A 24,226-nucleotide genomic window follows, 5' to 3' on the forward strand; every position below is an offset into this window, starting at 1 on the left:
GTGTTGAGAACAATAAAACCTAAAAATGATCAACGTAAATCACAACTAATATCCCACGGAGGTCTAGATTTGGAATGATGCTCAAAATCAAAGTGGAAAATGAAGTTACAGGCTGATCCAACTTCAGTGGAAATGCTTCAAGACAAGGAAATGATGCTCAGTAGTGTGTGTGGCCTCCACGTGCCTAGTCCATAACTTCAATGCTTTCATCTTGCTTAACTGCTGACACTCCAGTCACATGAGGTCTGGCATTGTCCTGCATTAGGAGAAACCCAGGGCCAACCACACCAGCATATGGTTTCTCAAGGGTTATGAGGATCTCATCTTGCTACCTAATGGCAGTCAGGCTACCTCTGGCGAGCACATGGAGGGCTGTGAGGCCCTCCAAAGAAATGCCACTCCACACCATTACTGACCCACTGCCAAACCGGTCATGCTGAAGGAAGTTGCAGGCAGATCGCTCTCCACGGCGTCTCCAGACTCTGTCACGTCTGTCAAATGTGCTCAGTGTGAACCTGCTTTCATCTGTGAAGAGCACATGGCGCCAGTGGCGAATTTGCCAAATTCTGGTGTTCTGTGGCAAATGCCAGGCGTCCTGCACGTTGTTTGGCTGTGAGCACAACCCCCATCTGTGGACTTTGGGCACTCAGACCATCCTCGTGGAGTCTTTTTCTAACCGTTTGTGCAGACACATGCACATTTGTGGCCTGCTGGAGGAGGTCATTTTGCAGGGCTCTGGCAGAGCTCCTCCTGTTCCTCCTTGCAAAAAGACCGAGGTAGCAGTCCTGCTGCTGGGTTGTTGCCCTCCTACGGTCCCCTCCACGGCTTTAGGAGTGCTGGCCTGTCTCCTGGTAGCGCCTCCAGCCTCTGGACACTACGCTGGAGACACAGCAAACCTTCTTGCCACAGCTCGCATTGATGTGCCATCCTGGAGGAGCTGCACTACCTGAGCCACTTGTGTGGGTTGTAGAGTCCGTCTCATGCTACCACGAGTGTGAAAGCACAACCAACATAAAAAAGTGAACAAAACATCAGCCAGAAAGCATTGGTACTGAGATGTGGCTTGTGGTCCCCACCTGCAGAACCACTCCTCTATTGAGTGTGTCTTGATAATTGCCAATAATTTCCATCTATTGTCTATTCCATTTGCACAATGGCATGTGAAATTGATTGTCAAACAGTGTTGCTTCCTAAGTGGACGGCTTGATTTCACAGAAGTTTGATTTACTTGGAGCTATATTCTGTTTAAGTGCTCCCTTTATTTTTTTGAGATATATATATATATATATATATATATATATATATATATATATATATATATATATATATATATATACACACACACGTATATACATACGCACGCACAGCACCATGCAAATTTAAAAAAAAAAGTGTATGATTAAAGTGTATGCATCTCCTGTGTTCACCATCTTTTATTCCCACGTTTTTGTACAAAGCTGTTCCAGACCTTAAGATTATAGCATAGTCACAAATCTCTTTATGAAAATAGTTCCGACAGCCAAAGCCAGCCACATACTGTGCAACCAGAAGAGCCACACAATGTGATTCTAGTAAATGCAGCAAGCCTCCCATGAAATAGTATGAACAGTTTATACAAAAAAATATGAAATATTAGATGACAATATATCTTATCCTTTTAAGGCTGCACTTAAACATGTTGGTGGTCTTTGACATTGATTGCAGATCTAATGTCCTTTCTTCACTCCTCAAAAAATATAAAAATGAAAAGGAGGGGGGGGGGGGGGAACAAACAAAAACAAAAAAAGACACTAGAGCATTAAAGTACAATGATGTGATGTCCATCAGAGCAGCACACCTGCCAGATCAATACATCTTACGACTGCTCTCTAAATTCTGACATAGCACAAGAGAACTGTAAGAAACAGATTTAAAACAAAAACTTTACTCATGAGTTACGAAGTTTTACTCTAGGAGGACGGTGCTATAGGCCATGGGCTCAGCTGTGCAAACATTTCTGATGGGAATTTTCAACCAAGAATTTTTGTACGTATCTGGAGAGAAACCCTGCAAGTCGAGCTAGGAGTGGAACTACACAGGATGGAATGAGGTTGGGTGTGGGATTTATGTTGCAGTGTATGGAGACGTTAAAATAAACAGTCATTTTTGCATGTTTTCATGAACCTTCTGCACGTCCACATCATGCCTGTGGCAGACGGGGATGGACTGCTGCCGTTATATCACAGCATGTCATCGTGTACAAGTGAGATGAAAGGGGTGACGTGGCACCTGGACACTCAGCAATGGCAGATTACTCAGGGCCTCGAGAAGTTTAATCTACAATGTGCCAATAGCAATTAATGTTTTGCAACGTAATTTAAGCCATTACTGATCCAAACCTACTCCTTTGAAGATGTCAAAGGATTGTCTAACACCAAAAACACTATCTAGATATGTACATAGGTAACAATAGGCCAACTCAGATCCTAGTGGTTTGTATAAGGAGTGAAGATGGACAAATGGTCCTAGTGAAGGGTGGAGGTGTAGGTGAGCTGTAACATCTATCATCATGATTCAGGAAAGGTCACATGTACATTAGCCACAATGAACAGATTCTTACCCTATTTGTTGTGTCTAATCAGGCTGAGAAAAAAGTCGTTGTGACCGCAGGGGGAGAAGAGTCAGCCATTAGCCTACTGTACTATCAACTGTGTATTGAAGTGTTAGCTGTCATTGTATGGGCAGGTGCAGATGGCCATAGAGTCTCATCTGAGAAAATCAGGCCGATAATGCAAATCACACTCTGATCAATCTCAGATTACAGTTTGGTCAGAGAATGAGCATAGTAGGATGTGATTCTCTCCGAAGAAAGAATCAAGAGCACACACCGAGGATATGTTTGAGTGGAAAAAAACAAACAAAAACCTTTCCATCTGCTCCATTGTGTCAGTCCGTGGAAATCAGACTGCACTCTGATGTCATCCAAGTGCAGCCCAATGGTTTCCACAGACTCCTTGACTTGCATGGATGAGTGTGATCTGGATATCGGCTCAAACACTGACATGCCAAAAAAAGTCAAACATGTGCATGGCCCCTTAGGCTATGTGCACACTTTGCGGATTCTGCTACGGATCCGCAGCGGATTTGACCGCTGCAGATCTGCAGCAGGTTTGACCGCTGCGGATCCGCAGCAGTTTCCCATGAGTTTACAGTACAATGTAAACCTATGGGAAACAAAAAACGCTGTGCACATGCTGCGGAAAAAAACGCGCGGAAACGGAGCGGATTATTCCGCAGCATGTCACTTCTTTTCTGCGGATTTTCACCTGCTCCAATAGGAAAATGCAGATGAAAAACCGCATAAGAATCCGCAGTAAAAACCGCGATAAATCCGCAGTAAAAACCGCGACGTGTTTTCACTGCGGATTTTGGAATTCCGCTGCGGAAAAATCCGCAGTGGAATCCGCAAAGTGTGCACATAGCCTACACTAACATTGGTCCGAGTACGATCAGATGTTTTGTTGGATCCCACTCAGACAAATAAGGTTTTCTGCAGGAGCCCCAATCCTATACCGGTCTGATAATGAGACTGCTGAAAAGTTGACTGTACAGAACAGGAAGTGCCAGTCAGTCTAATGTAAAGTCTAGTGGCCAATGTGAAAATTGTCACTTTCTATACGAAAAATAGAAATCTTACTAACAAAATCAAGTTTTTATGATAAATACATATATTTTTAAAAAACTTGATAATTTAACCAAAATACTTGAATATGTTAAAGTCCCTGATTGATCAGTGAATGTCTCAGAACCAATAAAACCAAAAGGACGCTCGGCTTATCCTCAAGTAAAAGCCCAGTGGTGCGTGTCCTTAGTAGGCATCAATAAGTTCAAATTGCACTGTACTAAAGCTTAAGGAAAAGCAACATGCTTCTGTCCCATGGTATCAGCAATATGGAGAGGTGCCAAGACCTGGTCACCCACTGACTAACCCCAGTAAACAGGAGCTATAGAATACTTTATAAAAAAAAAACAAAAAAAAAAAACACAACTTTTATTTACCCATCAACAAAGATTTGCAATGTCCAGCATGTGCGAGCCCGATCAATCATTGTCCGAGCAGTTCAAGAAAAGTGTGCGGCGCTCACAGGAGATAACAGTGCTACAGCTTTCTCCTAGCAGCTGGAAATACGGCCATTGGCAAATATGGAGGTCAATAAAATAAAAAGCCAGTGGAAGTCAACGCAAGAGTGGGGGGTGGGGAAGTGGCAGCATGTTCACAGCACCTTCACCACTTTGTTCTAGCACATAACCGCGATCTCAGTGGAGAGGGAACCACCAGTTTAGGAAAGTTTCTACCAATGTGTTATATGACAAATCCCCTTTAAGAAAAGGATGAGAAGTAATGGCATCTCCAGGTATTGGATACACAAGCAAACTAAAATACCCTGAACATTAGAATGCCGAGAAAACTTTATACACTGGGAAACTACACAACTAACTTACCAGAAATGCTATTAAACTCCGTTTCGTAGACTCCCACAGAAAGCAGCTCTTGATAAAACGCATTGTGTTCCAGATTGCCATAGTGATTTTTTTCACACGATAAACATTCCTTGATAAGATCTGATACAAAGGATAAATTATTAAAAAAGCTGGAAAGCTGTGGCTTTTTTTTTTTTTAAATATTTTAGACATTGCAAACTTAGACGAGGCAGCCTAACCATGTAGCTCAGGTATTTAATAAACTCACAAGACTGTTATTCAGGCCGCGTTCATACTCTGCCCACCTTCCAATAGGCGACATCACTATGTGGATGTCAAAAACATTGCTAACCCATCACAGATTTCTGGTGCATATAATTTGTTACATCAGACAGACAATCAGTCTTTCTACAAATAAAAAATACACAATTATTGCACGTAGCATGGCAAACCGACGTCTTGCTGAGCTCAATGCCATAAGGGCAGGAATAAAGCCCGTAGCTTGCTAGTTGTGCACAAGTAAACACTTTGGCCCTAGTTCATAAAGGGGGTTTTGCCACTTTTCTGGCATAAAACACCTTCCAAGATCCCAACATTTGTGCACAACTCGACATTGTCCAAAAATTTGGGGGCGTAGCAATTTTGTGTCAGTCCCAGCGAGCTCCACCAAAAAGTGGAGAGACGAGGCAGGGTTAAGTCCCACACACCTATTCAGGAAAATTTACTCCAAAACATACTCCAGTTCCTGACTGGAGTAACATTTCTGGCGGGAGTACAACCAATTGAAAGGGGAGCTTAATTCATTAAGTGGGGTGTGAATCTTAATAAATTAGTTGTGCCCGATTCCAGCAGTTGATCAAGATTGGCTTACACAACATCAGCCTTAATGAATTAGCCCATTAAGTCTGTTTTCCTCATCTACATAGATCACATCAGATCCATCATCACCTACAGTCATGGCCAAAAGTATTCACACCCCTGCAATTCTGTCAGATAATACTCCGTTTCTTCCTGAAAATGATTGCAAACACAAATTCTCTGGTATTATTATCTTCATTTAATTTGTCTTAAATGAAAAAAAACACAAAAAGAATTGTTCTAAAGCCAAATTGGATATAATTCCACACCAAACATAAAAAAGGGGGTGGACAAAAGTATTGGCACTGTTCGAAAAATCATGTGATGCTTCTCTAATTTGTGTAATTAACAGCACCTGTAACTTACCTGTGGCACCTAACAGGTGTTGGCAATAACTAAATCACATTTGCAGCCAGTTGACATGGATTAAAGTTGACTGAACCTCTGTCCTGTGTCCTTGTGTGTACCACATTGAGCATGTAGAAAAGAAAGACCAAAGAACTTTCTGAGGACTTGAGAAACCAAATTGTGAGGAAGCATGAGCAATCTCAAGGCTACAAGTCCATCTCCAAAGACCTGAATGTTCCTGTGTCTACCGTGCGCAGTGTCATCAAGAAGTGTAAAGCCCATGGCACTGTGGCTAACCTCCCTAGATGTGGACGGAAAAGAAAAATTGACAAGAGATTTTAACGCAAGATTGTGTGGATGTTGGATAAAGAACCTCGACTAACATCCAAACAAGTTCAAGCTGCCCTGCGGTCTGAGGGTACAACAGTGTCAACCCGTACTATCCGTCATTGTCTGAATGAAAAGGGACTGTATGGTAGGAAACCCAGGAAGACCCCACTTCTTACCCCGAGACATAAAAAAGCCAGGCTGGAGTTTGCCAAAACTTAACTGAAAAAGAATGTTCTCTGGTCAGAAGAGACAAAAGTAGAGCTTTTTGGGCAAAGGCATCAACATAGAGTTTACAGGAGAAAAAAAAAAGAGGCATTCAAAGAAAAGAACACGGTCCCTACAGTCAAACATGGTGGAGGTTCCCTGATGTTTTGGGGTTGCTTTGCTGCCTCTGGCACTGGACTGCTTGACCGTGTACATGGCATTATGAAGTCTGAAGACTACCAACAAATTTTGCAGCATAATGTAGGGCACAGTGTGAGAAAGCTGGATCTCCCTCAGAGGTCATGGGTCTTCCAGCAGGACAATGACCCAAAACACACTTCAAAAAGCACTAGAAAATGGTTTGAGAGAAAGCACTGGAGACTTCTAAGATGGCCAGCAATGAGTCCAGACCTGAATCCCATAGAACACCTGTGGAGAGATCTAAAAATGGCAGTTTGGAGAAGGCACCCTTCAAATATCAGGGACCTGGAGCAGTTTGCCAAAGAAAAATGGTCTAAAATTCCAGCAGAGCATTGTAAGAAACTCATTGATGGTTACCGGAAGTAGTTGGTCGCAGTTATTTTGGCTAAAGGTTGTGCAACCAAGTATTAGGCTGAGGGGTGCCAATACTTTTGTCTGGCCCATTTTTGGAGTTTTGTGTGAAATGATCAATGTTTTGCTTTTTGCTTCATTCTCTTTTGTGTTGTTTCATTAAAGACAAATTAAATGAAGAGAATACCACCAAGGAATTTGTGTTTGCAATCATTTTCAGGAAGAAACGGAGTATTATCTGACAGAATTGCAGGGGTGTGAATACTTTTGGCCATGACTGTATATAGATAAAATTTAAAGGAAACCTGTCAGCAGGATTGTGCACAGTAACCTACACAGTGTCAGGTCGGTGCCGTTGTACTGATTAGGCCGGTGCACACTTGCGAGTGCAATGCGAAAAACTCACATGAGTCTCTCACCTCAATACCAGACACTGCCCCCAGGATCGGGGTGTGTGTCTGTATGTATTTCTATGCAGCTGAACGCTCCGGTCCCAAGTGCCAGTGGCATTGCCAGGTATTGAGGCGAGAGACTCGTGTGAGTTTCTCGCATTGCACCCGCAAGTGTGAGCCCGGCCTTAAACCGATACCTTGGTTGATGAAATCCGTCTTGTGGTTCCGCTTGAATCTTTTTTTTCAGTTTTGTGCTAATGGTATGCCTGTGCCCCAAGACGGCCTTGAAAGGGGTCTGCATGTGGTGCTCTGATTATATATTCATAATGCAGCCTGCTGACAGGTCACTGATCCCTCAGTCGCCTGCCCCCTAGTTTGTATAATGGATATCTGTATATACTTAGAAAAAAGCCTTGGCACCTGCTTTGCAGCATAATCACATAATCAAGTTTTATGTGCCAATAATACATTTTCTTCATGTTATTCAGCTTGAAAAAAAAAAAAAAAAAGAAAACATTTGAAAATGGCGCCTGCGCAGTAGCTGCTATCGGTGTCTATAGCTGTGATCTGATAGCTGCTACTGCGCAGGCAGCGCCATCTTGGAGAAGGATTTTTTTTTCATCTCCAGTAAGATGGCCGCCGGCACATGCGCAGTTGCAGCTATCGAATCACAGCTAGACACTGATAGCAGCTACTGCGCAGGCGCAGCTGGCGCCATTTTCAAATTGATTTTTTACATGATTTCTTTTCCAAGCTGAATAACATGAAGAAAATACATTATTGGCACATAAAAAAATGCGATTATGCTGCAGAACAGGTGCAACGGCCAGAAGGTTTTTTTTTTTTTTTTTTAAGCATATACAGATATTTATTATGCAAACTAGGGGGCAGGTCAGTGAGGGATCAGTGACCTGTCAGAAGCCATACTGATGAATACCTCAGCAGAGCACCAAATGCAGACGCCCACAGGCGGCCCCGCAGCACGAGCATATCATTAACTAAAAACTGAAAATAAAGATTAAAGAACAACCACAAGACGGAATAACCCGACACTGTGTGTAGGTTACTGTGCACAATCCTGCTGACAGGTTCCCTTTAAAAGTGAACCCAGAAAACAAACCTTTTTTGAAAACTTTGGATTGTCTTCCACGAAGCGTTTTTCTTTGGGATGAAAAGTTCTGATACTTGCTCGGACCTGGAAAATGAACATGGAATATATGTGTTACTAGATCATATTTTACTCACAGTCCCCACAAACCACCAAATTATATAACTTACTGGGTTGAAAATTAGATCAATCTCTAGATGAATGACTCCTTTTGAGGCACTGGATAAGTCTTTGTTTTTCAGCAAATAAGCCACTTGATGTCCATGTCTTACCTAGAGATAATAAAAAAAAAATGTTCAAAATCTTCAAGACAACAAAATTCACTTTTTTTATATTCTTTTGCGGAACTCATTTCATGGGCACATCATATTTAAATAAATGATCCGTATTTGTTGGCCTGGAACGCAAAAAATATACTGTATGGTGTAATTATTTTGGGAATAAGGACACAGATGAGTACATTTCTATAAAAATTGTGAGTTGCAGAAAAAAAGAAAACATTCATTTGAATGCCATAAAAAAATTAAACTGCAGAAATGTAAGCAGCACGTCTGTCATGTGAATTCACAAAAGGGCAGGAGTTACATATATAACTATTGGTGCAGTTTGTGGACGCAGACAAAACTGGACCAACATGAGAAGTAGAGGTATAGGTCCTGACCCTTTAATTCCCATTCTTTTTTTATCTACTCGTAACATCGGCACACACAAAAAAAAAGTAAAAGGTTCAATCCCTGAAAACATGGCAGATGCCATTGGCCACTTGTCCTTGAAAGTATAGAGAAAAACCTCTTCCAGAGGCAAGTATTTTAGCACAGTAAATTCTTGTAATCTGGCATCAAAGGAGCCTCATACATGCTGGAAGATCATATTCTGAACAAATGGATGAGAGGTCACTTGAAAGTGTAGAGGGACAATCAGGAAGGTGTTCCAAGATGACAATACTGAAAAATTCTGCAGTTAAATATTTTTCTTTTTTAATAAAATTAATTTACCAATAGATTTCCTAAGCTAGATTAAAAAAAAAATATTTAAAAAATACTACTATTATACGTAGATTTGAGGATTATGTTTTTAGTTTATATTTGAAAGTAGAGAAAAAAAAAAAAGTAAAATAAATTTAGAGTTCGTGAGAACTCTCTAATTTATTAGGAAGTGGTTTTGAATGGTGGCTCTCCAGGGGTTAATAACGCACAGTTTCCACCTTCTAATGCACAGGACATGTTCTCTGCCTACACAAGCCGCCCTTCTGGCATATTCATAAATTTGCTGTAATGTCAGCGCTCATGGAGAATGTTGTATCACTTGTAGCCAAATGTTCTTTATGGCCACTTTCCTGACACATTCCCTTTATACAGGTGTAGTTAAAGAGCCATCTAGAAGTCCATAAAGATTGCTGAAAGACTGGGCAGCCCTTAAAAAACCGAGTGTGAACAGTCTGTGTGAGGATCCCACAGAACATTTGGCACAGAGTGGTGCTGTACCAGAGCATCTGCTCCAGGCTCGCTCTTCCAATAACATCAGGAATATGGGGACCGGGGGACGTGTTAACTCATCAAAAACTGCACACAAGTACAGCGAACAGGAACAGATCTGCCGGAAACACGGGCACGTTCACAGACTTACCCAAGCCTGTACTACAAGGTGCAATGCAAAAAGGGTAGAGGTTACCAAATCAATCGCATAGCATTCACAAAATATGATGTACAAAAATAAAACTTACAGCCTAACACATGGATGCACATATGAAATGATCTACAGATCTAATTTTAAGAATATACCAAACAGAAGAAAGGAATCATTAGCTCCAGATATTCAGCAGCCTGCATTTATGATAAAGGGACGAGCGCTTCTCCTTCAGATGTGTCTTCTCTTACCTTTGCCCAAACTAATACAAATATGGTACATCATAACAGGTTCACAGGCTGCAATAACCTCTCAACCACCAAGTGACCTAGGTGTTTTATAGCATAGACATTTGTTATAAATTGTCACCAGTGGGTCACACCCTTCTGGGAGATCTGGCATAAGAAGATCGCTACGTATTGTGAAACGCAGATCTTCCATTTAGCCTGTCTGTTTGTTTCATATTAAATGGATTTTGTCTCCTTTGCTGCTGAAAAGGTTAACAACCCTTTCTATGCTGGTTACAAACTTGCAGCTTTGTCTCACAGCTGTTCCTGACAGGGTCATTTCCTCTAGCTACTATAAAATCTGGCCAGACCTGCTCTCTTGCCAGTGAAAGTTTTACTTCCTAGCTCCTTGGAGTTGCTGTGCTGAGTTGGAGATTGTTGTTGCTACTGGAGATTGTTGCATGCTGTTTTTGGGTGTATGCTTTCCTCACTGTCCTACTCCCATGTGGTTGGTACATACCTATCCTTCCCTATATACCTCTCTGTCTTTGAAGAGTGTTTGTATGTTTGTTGTTTTCTGATATCCTGGTCTGTCTTGCGTGTTTATTCACTAGCATATCTGCCCCACGCCTCCTGGGGGAGGGGATAGTATAGGGTATACTGGAGAACAGTAAGGCTGGTGGTCCAAACGTCCTCACCTTTAGAAGTACATTTGGAAGCAGGGATAGCTAGGGCCCCAGTTCTAGGGACGGTTCAGTGCCCCTTTCCCGATCACGTACAGTCACAGGGTAACAGCTCTTTTTCAGAGCCAGTCATCTCAAGCTACACATTGTTTCCAAGAGCAAGGATAAGGAAGGTCAAGTCTTTAGCAAACACTAAAAATTTATTTTAATATCACGCAGGTACATCAGCTGCAGGATATCAAACTGAATGTTCATGACAAAACAGTCTCAAAAACGTATGTCTGCTTTAGAAATCAGATTAGTAATTGGATCTTTGTCAATAATATAACTGGGATTTCACTACCATTCATTTCCTATTGTTTGGTTATGATGCAGTATGAATAGATACTTACAGAGAGCAATGGGATCACTACTTTTCCAAGAAAGTCAGGTGGCTTATCTCCGTCTTCATCAAAAACGGTTACCTCCAAAGAATCATGTAAATCTTTAATTGGACTGAAATAAAATTAAAAAGAGAAGAAATTCTGTAAATTAAGGTTTTCAGTACATTGGTTAGTGACCACTACCAAGTACTACAGTTTATCTCCAAATCCAGGAACTGATCTGCGGGAACGAGCAGTGCCCCAGAAACAATGCTTGTTCCACTCCATCGACGGCTGACATCCAGGGACTGCCGGAGGACGGATCACCAATATACAATATACATTTTTTATCTTGTCAAGTACTAGTTTAATACACATTTTACTTACAAAGTAAAGACTTTATTCCACTCTGGGTTAAGGTTTTTATATACAGTATGGGTCTGCAGTCGATCATTTCCCACTTCCAGAACACAGAAAGGGTCACTTTTACCTATGATTACAATGGAATTGCCTTAAATGTAAAGGAATTTCAAGGAAATGCATGCATACACTGCTAAGATACAATCAATAGCAATTGAGAGTGATGATATCGCAAAGAAACAACATACATTTTGGTCAGCAGTTATGAATCCTATCCCAGAACAAAGATTATAAATGTCACCGTGCGCTGCCCGTGAACTTACATCAGGCGAGAAATGTTGGCAGAGCGCAGGGCATATAACAGGAATACAGGAGGCGGTGCACAGACGCAAGAGGGAGATGATTGACGTCTCGGAGGCGGTTGACACTGGGGGAGAAGACATACCTCCGGGACACAATAGAGGTATGGCGGGCAATTTATAAAAGTGATTATTTCAGCATTCCTAGGGATACTAAGCATAAGAGCCACCTTTACAGAATGCAGCCTTAGTGCTGCTGAAGGTGGCTCTTTTACTTAAAAAATGCTCCGGGGTTGGGCAATTTAACGACATGAGAATACCCCTTTCTGGACATCTAAAATAAAAAGCACAACCGCTCCACTGAACAGGCATACAATGAAAATGTAATCTGGCTTACGAGGGCATCCATTATCTTGACAGGAATACGGCCTTTTAGGTTTATGGCCCTGACACGCAACCGGCTACATTGATTTTTTATTTCTACATATGTTGCACTAGTGGCTTTCTCCAAAATTGCTAAACTACGGTTAATGATGAAAAGTTATGGAAACCGATAGTTTGCGCTTGCCGATTCTGGGTTAAAAAATCTTTTTATGGTCATTTGTTTTGAAGGCAGAGTTTAAAGATACTGAATGCACTTTATTGATCCCATCAACACACACTCACAGACGACTCCGCTTCCTCCGTCTTCATACACTTTACTTTGAAATGGGATATTTGCAACCTTTGCGGCAGCGTAAAACCTTTGTATTGAACCACAGCACTGCCGATATAACCACTTCTGTATATATAAAACAGTTATTCTATAGACTTTCCTATAAGAGGCATTAAAGTGACTAATTTTTAGAGTGCAACTAAAGATGAAAAAGATTTTCATATGTTGCACGGATGCGTCCACTGCCCCGAATTACCTCTCCCTGAATCGCTATGTACTGAAATCCTATGGAGACTGGATCAAAATGGAAGTCATAAATCTCCCACCTCATATGGGAGTCAAAAAAGTTTGTCCACAGGATGCACATATGGTATTTCTAAAAGGATAGTGGCATCCAGGTCTGCAGCTTAAATCAAAACAATTAACAAGGTATCTGTTGCCCATAAAAGAAAAATAAACTATAAATTAAACACATGGTCAAATAGGGAACTTAACCCCTAGGAGGCGCAGTATAAATGTCACCGTCAGAATGATAGTGGCATTTAACATGTTAACAACTGTACATTCGTATGGCACCAATTTTTTTACATAATTTACATAAAAGGTCAAATCCAGTTTACGATCTTTAGAATTGCAAAGTATATGTGAAAAACACGTGGCATATGGACATTAAGCTGTATGTAATCCTTTTTTACTTACAGTATAATGGCAGAGTCTGATCCAGAATCTAGATCAGAGTAGGGCATGATGCAAATGTTCACACAGACACCAGTCCATGTGCAAGAACATTCATGGGAACTAGCGCATTGGCCATTCTTGGTCCGTGTGCGGTCCATATGCTACAGGTTTTTTATATGGGCAATGCACAGACGTTTAACCCCTTCACCCAGAAGCCTGTATTCACCTTTACCAGGACAAATTTTACAATACTGACCAGTGTCAATTCATGTGGCAATAACTCTGGAACGCTTCAACAGATCCCACCGATACGGAGATCGTTTTCTCATGACATATTGTACTTCACGATAGTGGTAAAATTTGTTTGACATGACTTGCATTTATTTGTGAAAATATCAGAAATTTGGTGAAAATTTGGAAAGTATTGCAATTTTTAAACTTTTAATTTTACTGCCCTTAAATCAGAGTTATGTCACACAAAATAGTTAATAACTAACATTTCCCACATGTCTACGTTACATCAGCACAATTTTTGAAACATACTTTTTTTTGAAGTTAGAAGGGTGAAAAGTTGATTAACAATCTCTTTTTTCCAACAAAATCTTTTTTTTTTTTTCCCCCCCCTCAGGGACCACCTCACATTTGAAGTGACTTCTAGGGGCCTATATGACCGAAAATAACAAAAAGTGACACCATTAAAAGAAAAAAAAAAGTACTCTTCAGGTTTATTAACCCTTCAGGTGCTTCACAGGAATTAATAGAATGTGGAAGGGAAAAAAAATAAATGAACATTTACTGTATTTTTCGGACTATAAGACGCACCCCAAATTTTCAGACGGAAAATGGAGAAAAATATTGATGCGTCAAATGGGGGTTCATCTTACAGCTTCCCAGGGAGGTGGGTCACAGGAGGTGTTCGGTGGTCTGGCAATAATCTGACTCCTCTCAGGCTAGTGCAGCTGGTTCGGCGGTGAAGGGTCTCCGACACTTGGGAAAATGGTTGCCGGAGGCAGCGCATACATAGAATGAGATCTCGTAAGCCAGATGTTGTCTCTCGAGATGTCGTTGCCAAGAACTCAATCTGCACATGCTCCACCTCCAGTGGCCATCGCACTACAGCTATCACACTGCATTACAGCAATGGAAGTGCAGGGGCTCTGTGCTTTTACAAAATGCCATGCAGAGCCGAACCAGCCTGGGATGGAGGTCGGATCATCGCCCTGCAGCGTCGGACCACCGAACACCCCCTCTTGCCAGACCAGAGCCGGCACAATTGCCCGACTCCTGTTGTCACGACACTCCTGGTAAGTGCATCTGGACTATAAGACACATCCCCATTTTCCCCCAAAACTAAGCAACAGGGCCACTAAGAATCCATCAGTGAAATAGTTCTGAAAGAGTTGGTAAAACGTTTATATGTCTAGTTTAGCAAGTTTTTTTTTTTTTTTATTTAACTTCCCAGAAGTCAGACATCGGAAAATTCGGAAGTAACTTACAATTTTGGGAAAACCATTTTAGAGTGCAGTTACATTTCAACTATAAAATGTAATTAAATTTCAAGAGGGACCCATTGATCATAGGAAATAGTGGCAATAAGATTGCACTGGCAAAAAATACCCCAATGGCCCAAGCCTTTTTGCCTGTCACTAATAATACCCTGCACTGCAATAAATCATTGAGGAAAAATATATATATATTTTTAAATTATATAATATTTATATAAATAACATTTATTTTGTTTTCTTAGGTTGTGAAAGAGTTAACCATGCTTACTATCAAAATGAAAAAGTAGATTATGGCAAGACAAAATAAAAAACCTAAAAACACAACAGAAAATAGACAATTTCACCCTGCAATTTTATTTTCCGAACACTGTTTTTGGTCAGTGAACAAATGCAATCTGTGCAAATAACATGCACATGTATAAAAACTAGTCAATGAGGCAGAAAAGTCATTTCGCATTGACAAAACGATTATCTCCAGCATCAGACGCTCTATACCGTGGTTCACATCCAACCTGCTCATGTTCTGCCGGTGGAAGGACGACGATCGATACAAATTCTACAAATGAAATAAGGATGCTCTTACAGCCATTCACTAAATATTCCTAAAAAGCCTTCCAATTAATCCACGCAGTGTCACGGGCAGCAAAATAAGGCGGCCAATAAAATTAACCCATGCCTTGTAATGGGACAGGTGAAACATCCCTCAAATCTAAAACAATCAGAGCCCACTGTCTTTTCCATACTCATCACACCATGAAATTCATAATCTGCCCCGTGATTTGCTGCCATAACACGGCATCAGACACACTGGAAGCACGGCTATAGTCCTTGGAAGTCTGCCATTATTTTGTAGACCAGCGTGATTGCAGCAATTTGTAATCAGATTTATAATGGGCTGCCAGGTTAGTGGCACAAAATCCTAATAAAAAGACATAGAAGAGTGGACTCCGTAACTGGACGCTGCTACGCATTGGAATAAAGGGGTAATGTTAGCTAAGTATACAAATCTGAGACAACATTTCATGAAAGGACATTGTGCCACAAATAATCAGGAGTAGCCACAATTATTTTGAGCTTTCTGAGTTAGAACAGGCTGAAACAGCCATAGTCCATGTAAAGGCCACTATGCCCAGACCGAAGGTCTCCTTACCGGGAGTAGGAGGCTTATATGGTGGCCACAAGGACCTGACGCAGGCTCCTTATCTGAACAGGCATTTAGATAATTATACAGACCATGAAACGTCTGGATCCGGCCTTATGGCATTGATACATTTACTATGCATGCCTATATAACATTTCTGCAGTGCTTTACAGACAATTGTCACAATCTAAACTATCAGCATGTATTTGGAGTGTGGGAGGAAACTGGAGAACCTGGAGGAAACCCACGCAAACACGGGGAGAACATACAAACTCCTTGCAGATGTTGTCCTTTTATCCCTTGGTACTGTAAAGTAACCGTGCCAGCCACTGTATATGCGGCCATGATGTGACCTGGAACTGCAGTGATAAATCCCTTGTCAAATAATCTATTGATTGGAGTGAGGAACAGCATGGTTTTGTGGATAGAACAACTTTTTCCATGAAGCGATGGCTTGGTAAGCAAGCAATTACAGGCATAGTTTTTGGGCGTGCCGTGCACCAATTACAGCGGTCAACTTAGGCCAAGTTCACGTAGCCAAAATATACAGCCCGTGTGCAGATGGCAATATCAGGCCCAAGCTGCCACTTAGACAAACTTTTCTACACAAAGATTTCAGGCAGGTGAAGAGGGACGGCTAGACTTCTAGTAGTCCATATAATAAAAGAGGATTATTAAATACATAATTAGTCCTTTAAAAAAAAAAAAAAAAAAAAAAAAAACACACACTTTTTTTGCGTGGCATTTATAAAACTGAGCAGTTTTCAGGGCCTCAAGCAGCCGACAGGTGCAAGGTGGTCCCAAAAAATACTGCAGCATGGTTCAGGACAATAACATCAGATAGAGAACAGAAAATGGCAGCTATATGAAAACTTTAGGGGGTCTTTGATTGCTTTTTTTTTTGAGGATAGAAAGGATTGACCAACCTGAAAAATCAGCTGCAAGGACGTCTTCTGCTTTCAATACCTTAACTTGAAGAAAGCCAATATCTTTCACATTTTGAAACGAATTTTTTATGCACTGAGAAAGCAAAGAAATACAATTCCATCAATGTTATAGACCAGGAATAGCTGTCAGTAGTATTTTTCTTGTAGAATATAATGGAGATCCTCTCCACAACTACAAGGCCATTTACTTACATATCTGTCTCGCATTTGCTCCCTTTCCCCCGGGTCTGCCAGCGGACACACACAGAGGTCAGAGATGGAGACTCCGGAGCATGGTGTGAGCACGACCAGCAGGTGTATGGAGCCAGGGTTACTTTCCAGAGGCACTTCCAGGCGATTAATGTGCTCAATGGGCAGCCCTGCAATATCCACTTTACACCTAAACAAAAGGACTTTGTCAGATTTAACATACAAATGGCCACACAGAGCACCACATCACACTCCATAATGTACCTAATGGATCATCATAAATTACCAGCCATTCATCTTGGTATCTGATGATAAAGAACATGCAAGCATTGACATAAATGGGAGAGTGGGTGATCTATGAATGATCTAGCGTGACAGCAAGCTTTTACCAAGTGCCAAATTGTTTTTCAGTGGCAGACAGAACAAGGTCTACAAATTTGCGGAATGAAGCACCGATTTCAGAACGCCCCAGTATACTAAATCCTAGCATCTCTGGTAATAATCCTACCGCACTGCCATTAGGATCTCATACCTGGTAAATCATCAGGTACATTCTGGCCACTTGCTAAATTAGTACACTAAAAAGTTAGTTTCCAATTTACCGAAGTCACGTGTGTTCGATGTCTGAGCCAGTTTAAGAACTGTCTCATATCTGATACCAGTGGTGACTGTATAATTTCTACGTTTGACTTCTCTGATTGCAGAGAAGATTTTCACAGATGAAAAATGTAAAAATGTATACAATGGTGAATAATGGAGACTGCTCGAGACAGGTCAGTACACCACAGCACTGAAGCACTGTCCCTCCCGTCAAATATTACAGTATCTGCAATAAAGGCTCTGATTATAGCGTTATATCCTAGATTAATCGACGATAGAATGGAAAACGTATTTGGGGTTTGGGTTGTTGCATTTTTCCTTGGAAGCGAACATTTGAGAATGAAAAGTCCAGTCCCATCTATAGGTAGCAGAGCACAGATGACATTTTGGGGTAAATTCAGTAGAACGTGTGATTTATCAACCAAATCCATGCTCATTCTGGCTTAGGAGTCCAGTGGGCGGCGGTCCTACTCAGTGATTGACATCCTTCTCTGTAACTGTACATACAAAAAGGTTCCACCATTAAAGTGTTATTCCCACCTCCAAGGTGCTATCCCAATATATGTACTAGGTGTAGTAATAATAATATTAGCAAATACCTCCAATTAGAAAGGTAGTATAGTTCCTCTGATAAGCTATGTCGTTTACCCAATGTGTGGGGCATTGTAATAGCTTAGATTTCCATGGTTGCGACCACTAACAACTAACTGTCACTATATAAGTGGTCGTAACAATAGATACCCAAGCTACTGCAATGTCCTGCACATGGGGTAAGCAACATAGCTTACCAGAAGAACTATATTTCTAATTGGAAGGGTTTGCTAATATTATTACACCTACTACATATTGGAATACGATTTTGGAGAAGGGAATACACCTTCAAGTAGAACTATCCACTGGATTCAAGTCCAGGATCAGAAAAGATTTAGAATTATTAATTACTAAATTCAATATAATTTTCCAAAAAAAAAAAAAAAAAACTACACACCACAACCTGATACATCGTTTTGATCAACTCATTATACAGCGCTCTGCCCTCACATAGGACTGCATCTTTCAAGTGGCAGGCTAAAAAGTGTATTACAAGAATTTTTATTTTATTCATTTATTTATTTTTAACAAGGCCATACTTAATACCTGTATATTTATCACTGTACATAAACTTCGCCAAATACTTACAAGCCCAACAGTTCGTCGTGTTTGCGGCTATCTTTCCCCCACACTTCAATGTCCAATACCCCCATCTTGTCAGAGAAGTAATGAAAATCAAAGCGTTCTCTCCACTGTGGATTTGTACTTTTGCACGCGGTCTACAAAACAAGGTAGTGACACTTAAGAAAGACCGGAATGTAGCTGACAGCAAGAAGATTGGCTACAACATAATCAGAAGATGGCGTTCCAGGCAACAGAGCGGCCGACATTGCAGTAAAACTGATCTTACTGCAGCTGCAAGCCATTTTGGTAAAGTTCCATAACAACTGCAGAGTTTCACATGGTCGGAATTGGTGCAATTGTTGGAAGATACCTGGGCTTTTGCAAAAAATGCGATGGCTCAAAGAACAGCTATAATTTTATCAACTGGCTGGCAACTTTGTGCTGCCGTTGAGTGTTTGTGAGATAGCGCCATTACGAACATCCATCTAGCCAAAGCTTCAGACTCGCACCTCTACAGGCGATGGCAGGAAAGGGAACATTTTCTAATATATTCAGTAAAGTAATTGGTCTCCCTGAAAAGTGATTGAACAATTAGTAAAAGATTATAGAATAACTAAAACAAACTTTCTGGTGAGATTTCTGTTCAGGCAATTTGCCAGGAACAAATGCTTTTTCAAATAGATATATTACTAACGACTGTCTGCAAATAATAGATTGGATCCAATTATAATGTATCTGTGTATGGACCCCCAGGGTAAACCCTCACACCCTGCTCCCAGAGTTGTCCATATAGGGGTCACATGACTGCATCATCTAGTACCGCTACAACAACAGGTCACGGTCCAGCGACATCAGCAACATGCCAAGTGGCCATGGTTTACCATAGGGACCAACACAGAGCTAACAGACATACGGAATCCTTTCACATCTACGGCTACCTGTCCAAAAGAACGAGGCTCAGACTGCTATAAAAAGCATTTAGGAAAAGGTGTCTATTAATTGTTTGCAACCAAACTGGCCAATAATGTGTGTCTAAAAAATGGTCTAAAAGCGGATAATACTTATGACAAACATTATATAGAAAAGTGCCCATGATGACAACAGTGCAGATAAATAAGTGGAGAACTCTCACCCGTATCCTGTAGAGATCTATAAAGTAGGACCACTCTGGAGGAAGGGAATACCCTGTCCCCAGGGCCGGACTGGCCATCTGGTTATTCTGGCAAATGCCAGAAGGTCCTGTCTGCTCATGGGCTGCCTTATCTGCTATGTTGTTAACAGAATCGGTGTTCTCAAGACACCCATACTGTTAAGGGTAGTGATGGAGCACAAAGTCGCTGACTCCGTCACTTACCCCAGCAGGCCACGGGTATCATTAGAAATATTGGTCTTGTAGTAAATCTTGCTTTCCTCCATCCAGGGTAATATTAGTAATATATACCATCTGGTGATTGGGGACAGTGACAGCATGGGCCTGTGTGATTTCAAATACCAGGGCTGAATTTCTGCTCCCAGTCTGTACCTGCCTATCCCTATTATCACCTTTTATGCCCCATGTGAGTGACTCCCACCCACCCTCACAAGGGCAGTACCCACGTATTTTCCTAATAGTAATGAACCCAAAATTTCTACATTTTCTTTTGTGCTCATTACAATAAAGTCTCAATTACATTTTCACCACACTATGCCATGTCATAAGAAACCAGATTTGGTCAAGTAGAATTGGTCTGTGGGAGGGCCGAGCTATAGCTCCAGGACTTACCTTACTTCTGTACTTCTGATCCCCAAGCTTAAACCTTACAAAGGTATCAAAGGCACAGCCATCGGGGAGATCAATCCCCTCCAGTAATGTAATGCTGACAGTCCCATTCCAGAGCTGGTTCTTTCTCAGGGACTCCGACAGCTGCAGGGACTGCATAGATGTCGCCTATTGGAACAAATGTATTACAAAACCATATTAGAACCATGATCATGTATGAATGGTCGGCCGTGTGTGGCAATGTATACTTCAGCACATACAGAACACAGCGAGCACCACCAAGGGAACCACCAAGCACCACCCAGTCAACATATTCTGCAGTCTACCAATCCAACCTCATGCTCTATGCTCCAGTTTCTGCTATATCCTCCCAAACACGAGCCTTTATATTACACATCATAACATGTGATGATCACAAACTAGGAGCCAACACAATACAAATGCAAGGATCCCCAATCATTCTCAACCGCCACACTCCAGGTCTACACAGAAGTAAATCCTACAAAAGAAAAAATGAACGACAACTAGGGAACCGCAAATCACCACTGCAGACAGACAGAGCTATCTATCTGAACTTTTTGCGGTAAAAGTATTCCGCTAATAACGGGTGCTTGCATGAAAAAAAAAAAAAAAACATTTTCAAATTTTTTTCTTCATGAATCATATAGAAGTAAATCCTCCCTGGTGTAATAAAAAAGCTCAACTTTTACAATTCAGCTTTGACCTTATCAAATTTGGTAGAAATTATTCAGTATGTAATATTTGGTGTAACCAGTGAATCAGTATTATAAATGCCCAGCAATTGCTATTAGACTCGATCCATTTGGTATATAGTCTATGTATTGCTCTATCCTTGTTGGCTTCAGTAACTCGGCTATGGACACCAGGAGATCATGCTAGAGTATTATTTGCAATGAAGTAAAATGTCCCCTTTTCTCCACAATGTCCACTCCGTGTATACGCTCTAATGCGACCGGGATCAAAGCTGCATCCTACAGTCTGGCAGCTGCTGCAGGGAAATGGCAGCTCGTCTATGAAATATGTCCTAAAATAATTTTGCGGCTTGGTATGTCCTAATTTCCAGCTCGGTGTTTATCTTGGAAGTGCTTCTATCTAACTTGTCCATAAAGCAGCTTCACTTAGCTGTGCGAGCTTTGTGAAAATGGAATCTAGTGCTGGCTATTAAAAGGGACTGGAGATTACTTCCATATGGCAGAACAGCATGGGAGTGGAGAGGTAGGGCCTACAGCAGGCTGTACTCGGCCGCGCTCGGCATCTATCCATGGACACTCATTGCATTACACCAGAACATCTGGATTACTGCTTCTAATGTCCCTGGGAAACATCCACTTCCCATCAAAGGCTTTATCTTTCTCTGTCGTACTTTGAACATTTCAGCGTTTAACGCAGTCATGTTTGAAGTGATGCTTTCCATGTTAGATTTTTTCTCTTTTCCCTTTTACTGCTTTCGTCCACTTTCCCAAAAGACAGCCATATCTGACCTATTTTGTAGATTTGAATTTACAGTGCGGACGTAACCCTTCTACTACCGAAATCACATGCACCGTGCAAATTATTATTGAGGCCATTGGATAAAAAATATAGAACTTCCTAAGTGTTCTAGAATTAAAGGGTTCCCTGGTGAAAATTAATCACCTGTGTATTAGATAGGTGAGAACTTATTGATCGGGGAGTGTCTGACTGCTGGGATCAGGACAGATCGGCAGAATGGGGAACTTTACAATGGACAATGAATGGTCCGTCAGTCGGGCATGTTGACTAAGGGACTGCTTTAAAAAGCCACACGCAGTGCTGGGAAGCCCCAAGGGGCACAAATAAAGTGGCAGTCAAGAATGTGCATTGCCACGTCATTCTCGTGGTGATAAAAAGTTCCTCATTCTGCTGATCATGGTGATCCCTGTGGTCGGACCTACAATCAATAACTTGTCTATCCTGTAGATATATATTAGAGGAGTTTTCAAGTGAAAACAACTTGACAGGATAAAAAGTTCTATGTGAGCCTCCTAGGCTCCATCAGACATCTGTACCAAATTTGTCAGTTCTTAGGCCTCCTCAACATATGTTGTGGTCGATATGTGCAGACCAGTGATGAGCGAGCGGGCTCTCATAAGTTGGTATCCCCGCATGCTTGGGTGCTAACCAAGTGAATTCGGTGTGCTTGAAAAATATGTTCAAGTTCCCGTGCTTGCATGTCTCACGGCTGTTCGACAGCTGCAACACATGCAGGGATTACCTAACAGGCAGGCAATCCCCTTCATGTGTTACGGCTGTCAAACAACAGCGAGATATGCAGGTGCGGGGACGCAAACATTTTTCTAGAACGATGAAGACACTTTGTTAGCACACGACTATGCTCGGATAACACCTCATCTTAGCACGCTCGCTAATCACTGGTATGGAGCGCTCTTTCCCGTACGTCACTTTAAACTAGAAGGTGTATTGGTGTGTGGCTTGAGGGTATGCGCACACACTGCGGATTTTGCTGCGGATCCGCAGCAGTTTCCCATGCGTTTACAGTATAATGTAAACCTATGAGAACCGAAATCCGCAGTGCTCATTCTGTGGAAAAAAAACGCGCAGAAACGCAGCGGTTTACATTCCGCAGCATGTCAATTCTTTGTGCGGATTCCGCTGCAGGTTTACACCTGCTCCAATAGAAAACTGCAGGTGAAAACCCGCAGCAGAATCCGCAATAGAAACCGCGATAAATCCACAGGAAAAACCACAGCGGTTTAGCCCTGCAGATTTATCAAATCCGCTGCGGAAAATTCCGCAATGGAATCCGCAGCGTGTGCACATGGCCTAAAGGGACTCTGTCCCGTGAATTTGGCGGGCTACTATGTAAATGCCCTGTGTCCGGTCCGCTGGACGGTGTTTCTTCTTTTTTCCTCCACCCCATCCTTCCCCACTGTCTGCAATATTTTCCGGAATTGGAGTACGTGTCCTCCATAGTTCATGCGTGCGCAGTGCAATCTTGCCTCGCGCACGCGCAGTATGCTTTGCCCATCTGTGGGCAAAGCCGAAAAGCATTACTACGCATGCGGACTATGTTCTGGAAGTATTTCTCTTAGTTCCAGAACATAGTGCGCTGGCGCATGCACAGTAATGCTTTTCGGCTTTGCCCGCAGTTTGACAAAGCATACTGCGCGTGTACGAGGCAAGATTGCATTGCGCATGAGCGAACTATGGAGGACACCTACTCCAATTCCGGAAAATATTGCTGATAGCGGGGAAGGATGGGGTGGAGGAAAAAAGAAGAAACACCGCCCATCGGACCGGAAACAGGGCATTTACATAGCCCGCCAAATTCAGGAAGGAGTACAATATTTCCTTAGGGAATATTTGTTGAGCTGTACTCCGATCTCTATGACCTAGGATGTACAGATGAAAGATTCTTCCATACATGCCGTAGAGGAGCTATCCAACAAACATTTTATTCCTGGAGTAGATACATGTATAAGACTTCCAGCTCCAGGACTTCTAATAATTACAAGAACAAATGTCCATGGTCCCAAAAATGATTTAAAAAAAAAAAATCATGTCCATAGAGTGTCAGCACCTAGGCAGCTACCCCTCTATGAGCAATGGAGACAATAGTGAGGAGCCTTGTAGTCAGCATGTTGGATGGGAATCTGATAGACGTGTATGGCAGAAGATTGGTTGGGTAAGAGCCCATGTGTTAGCAGTTATGATGAGGATTGCCATCTAGTTTCTTAGAGGAGAGAGTTCTAGAGACTGACATGACCGAGTATTGACAGCACTAAGA

At 41.7% G+C, this 24,226-nt stretch overlaps 1 protein-coding gene across 5 annotated transcripts in view; it reads right to left on the reverse strand.

Annotated features, from left to right (window-relative positions):
• MCTP2 (multiple C2 and transmembrane domain containing 2) overlaps positions 1 to 24,226 on the reverse strand; it is a 217,632-nt gene that overhangs the window by 63,654 nt on the left and 129,752 nt on the right. For all 5 annotated transcript variants that reach the window (XM_077263414.1, XM_077263418.1, XM_077263419.1 and 2 more), the window contains 9 exons: positions 20,443 to 20,607; positions 18,705 to 18,835; positions 16,929 to 17,115; positions 16,716 to 16,809; positions 11,539 to 11,641; positions 11,182 to 11,284; positions 8,424 to 8,525; positions 8,266 to 8,340; positions 4,483 to 4,602 (listed from right to left, as the gene is read on the reverse strand). In XM_077263414.1, the coding sequence (XP_077119529.1) occupies positions 4,483 to 4,602; positions 8,266 to 8,340; positions 8,424 to 8,525; positions 11,182 to 11,284; positions 11,539 to 11,641; positions 16,716 to 16,809; positions 16,929 to 17,115; positions 18,705 to 18,835; positions 20,443 to 20,607 (1,080 nt within the window). The remainder of the gene's footprint in view (positions 1 to 4,482; positions 4,603 to 8,265; positions 8,341 to 8,423; positions 8,526 to 11,181; positions 11,285 to 11,538; positions 11,642 to 16,715; positions 16,810 to 16,928; positions 17,116 to 18,704; positions 18,836 to 20,442; positions 20,608 to 24,226) is intronic.

Source organism: Ranitomeya variabilis, chromosome 5 (assembly GCF_051348905.1).
Source record: "Ranitomeya variabilis isolate aRanVar5 chromosome 5, aRanVar5.hap1, whole genome shotgun sequence".
NCBI classification, from domain to species: Eukaryota; Metazoa; Chordata; class Amphibia; order Anura; family Dendrobatidae; genus Ranitomeya; species Ranitomeya variabilis.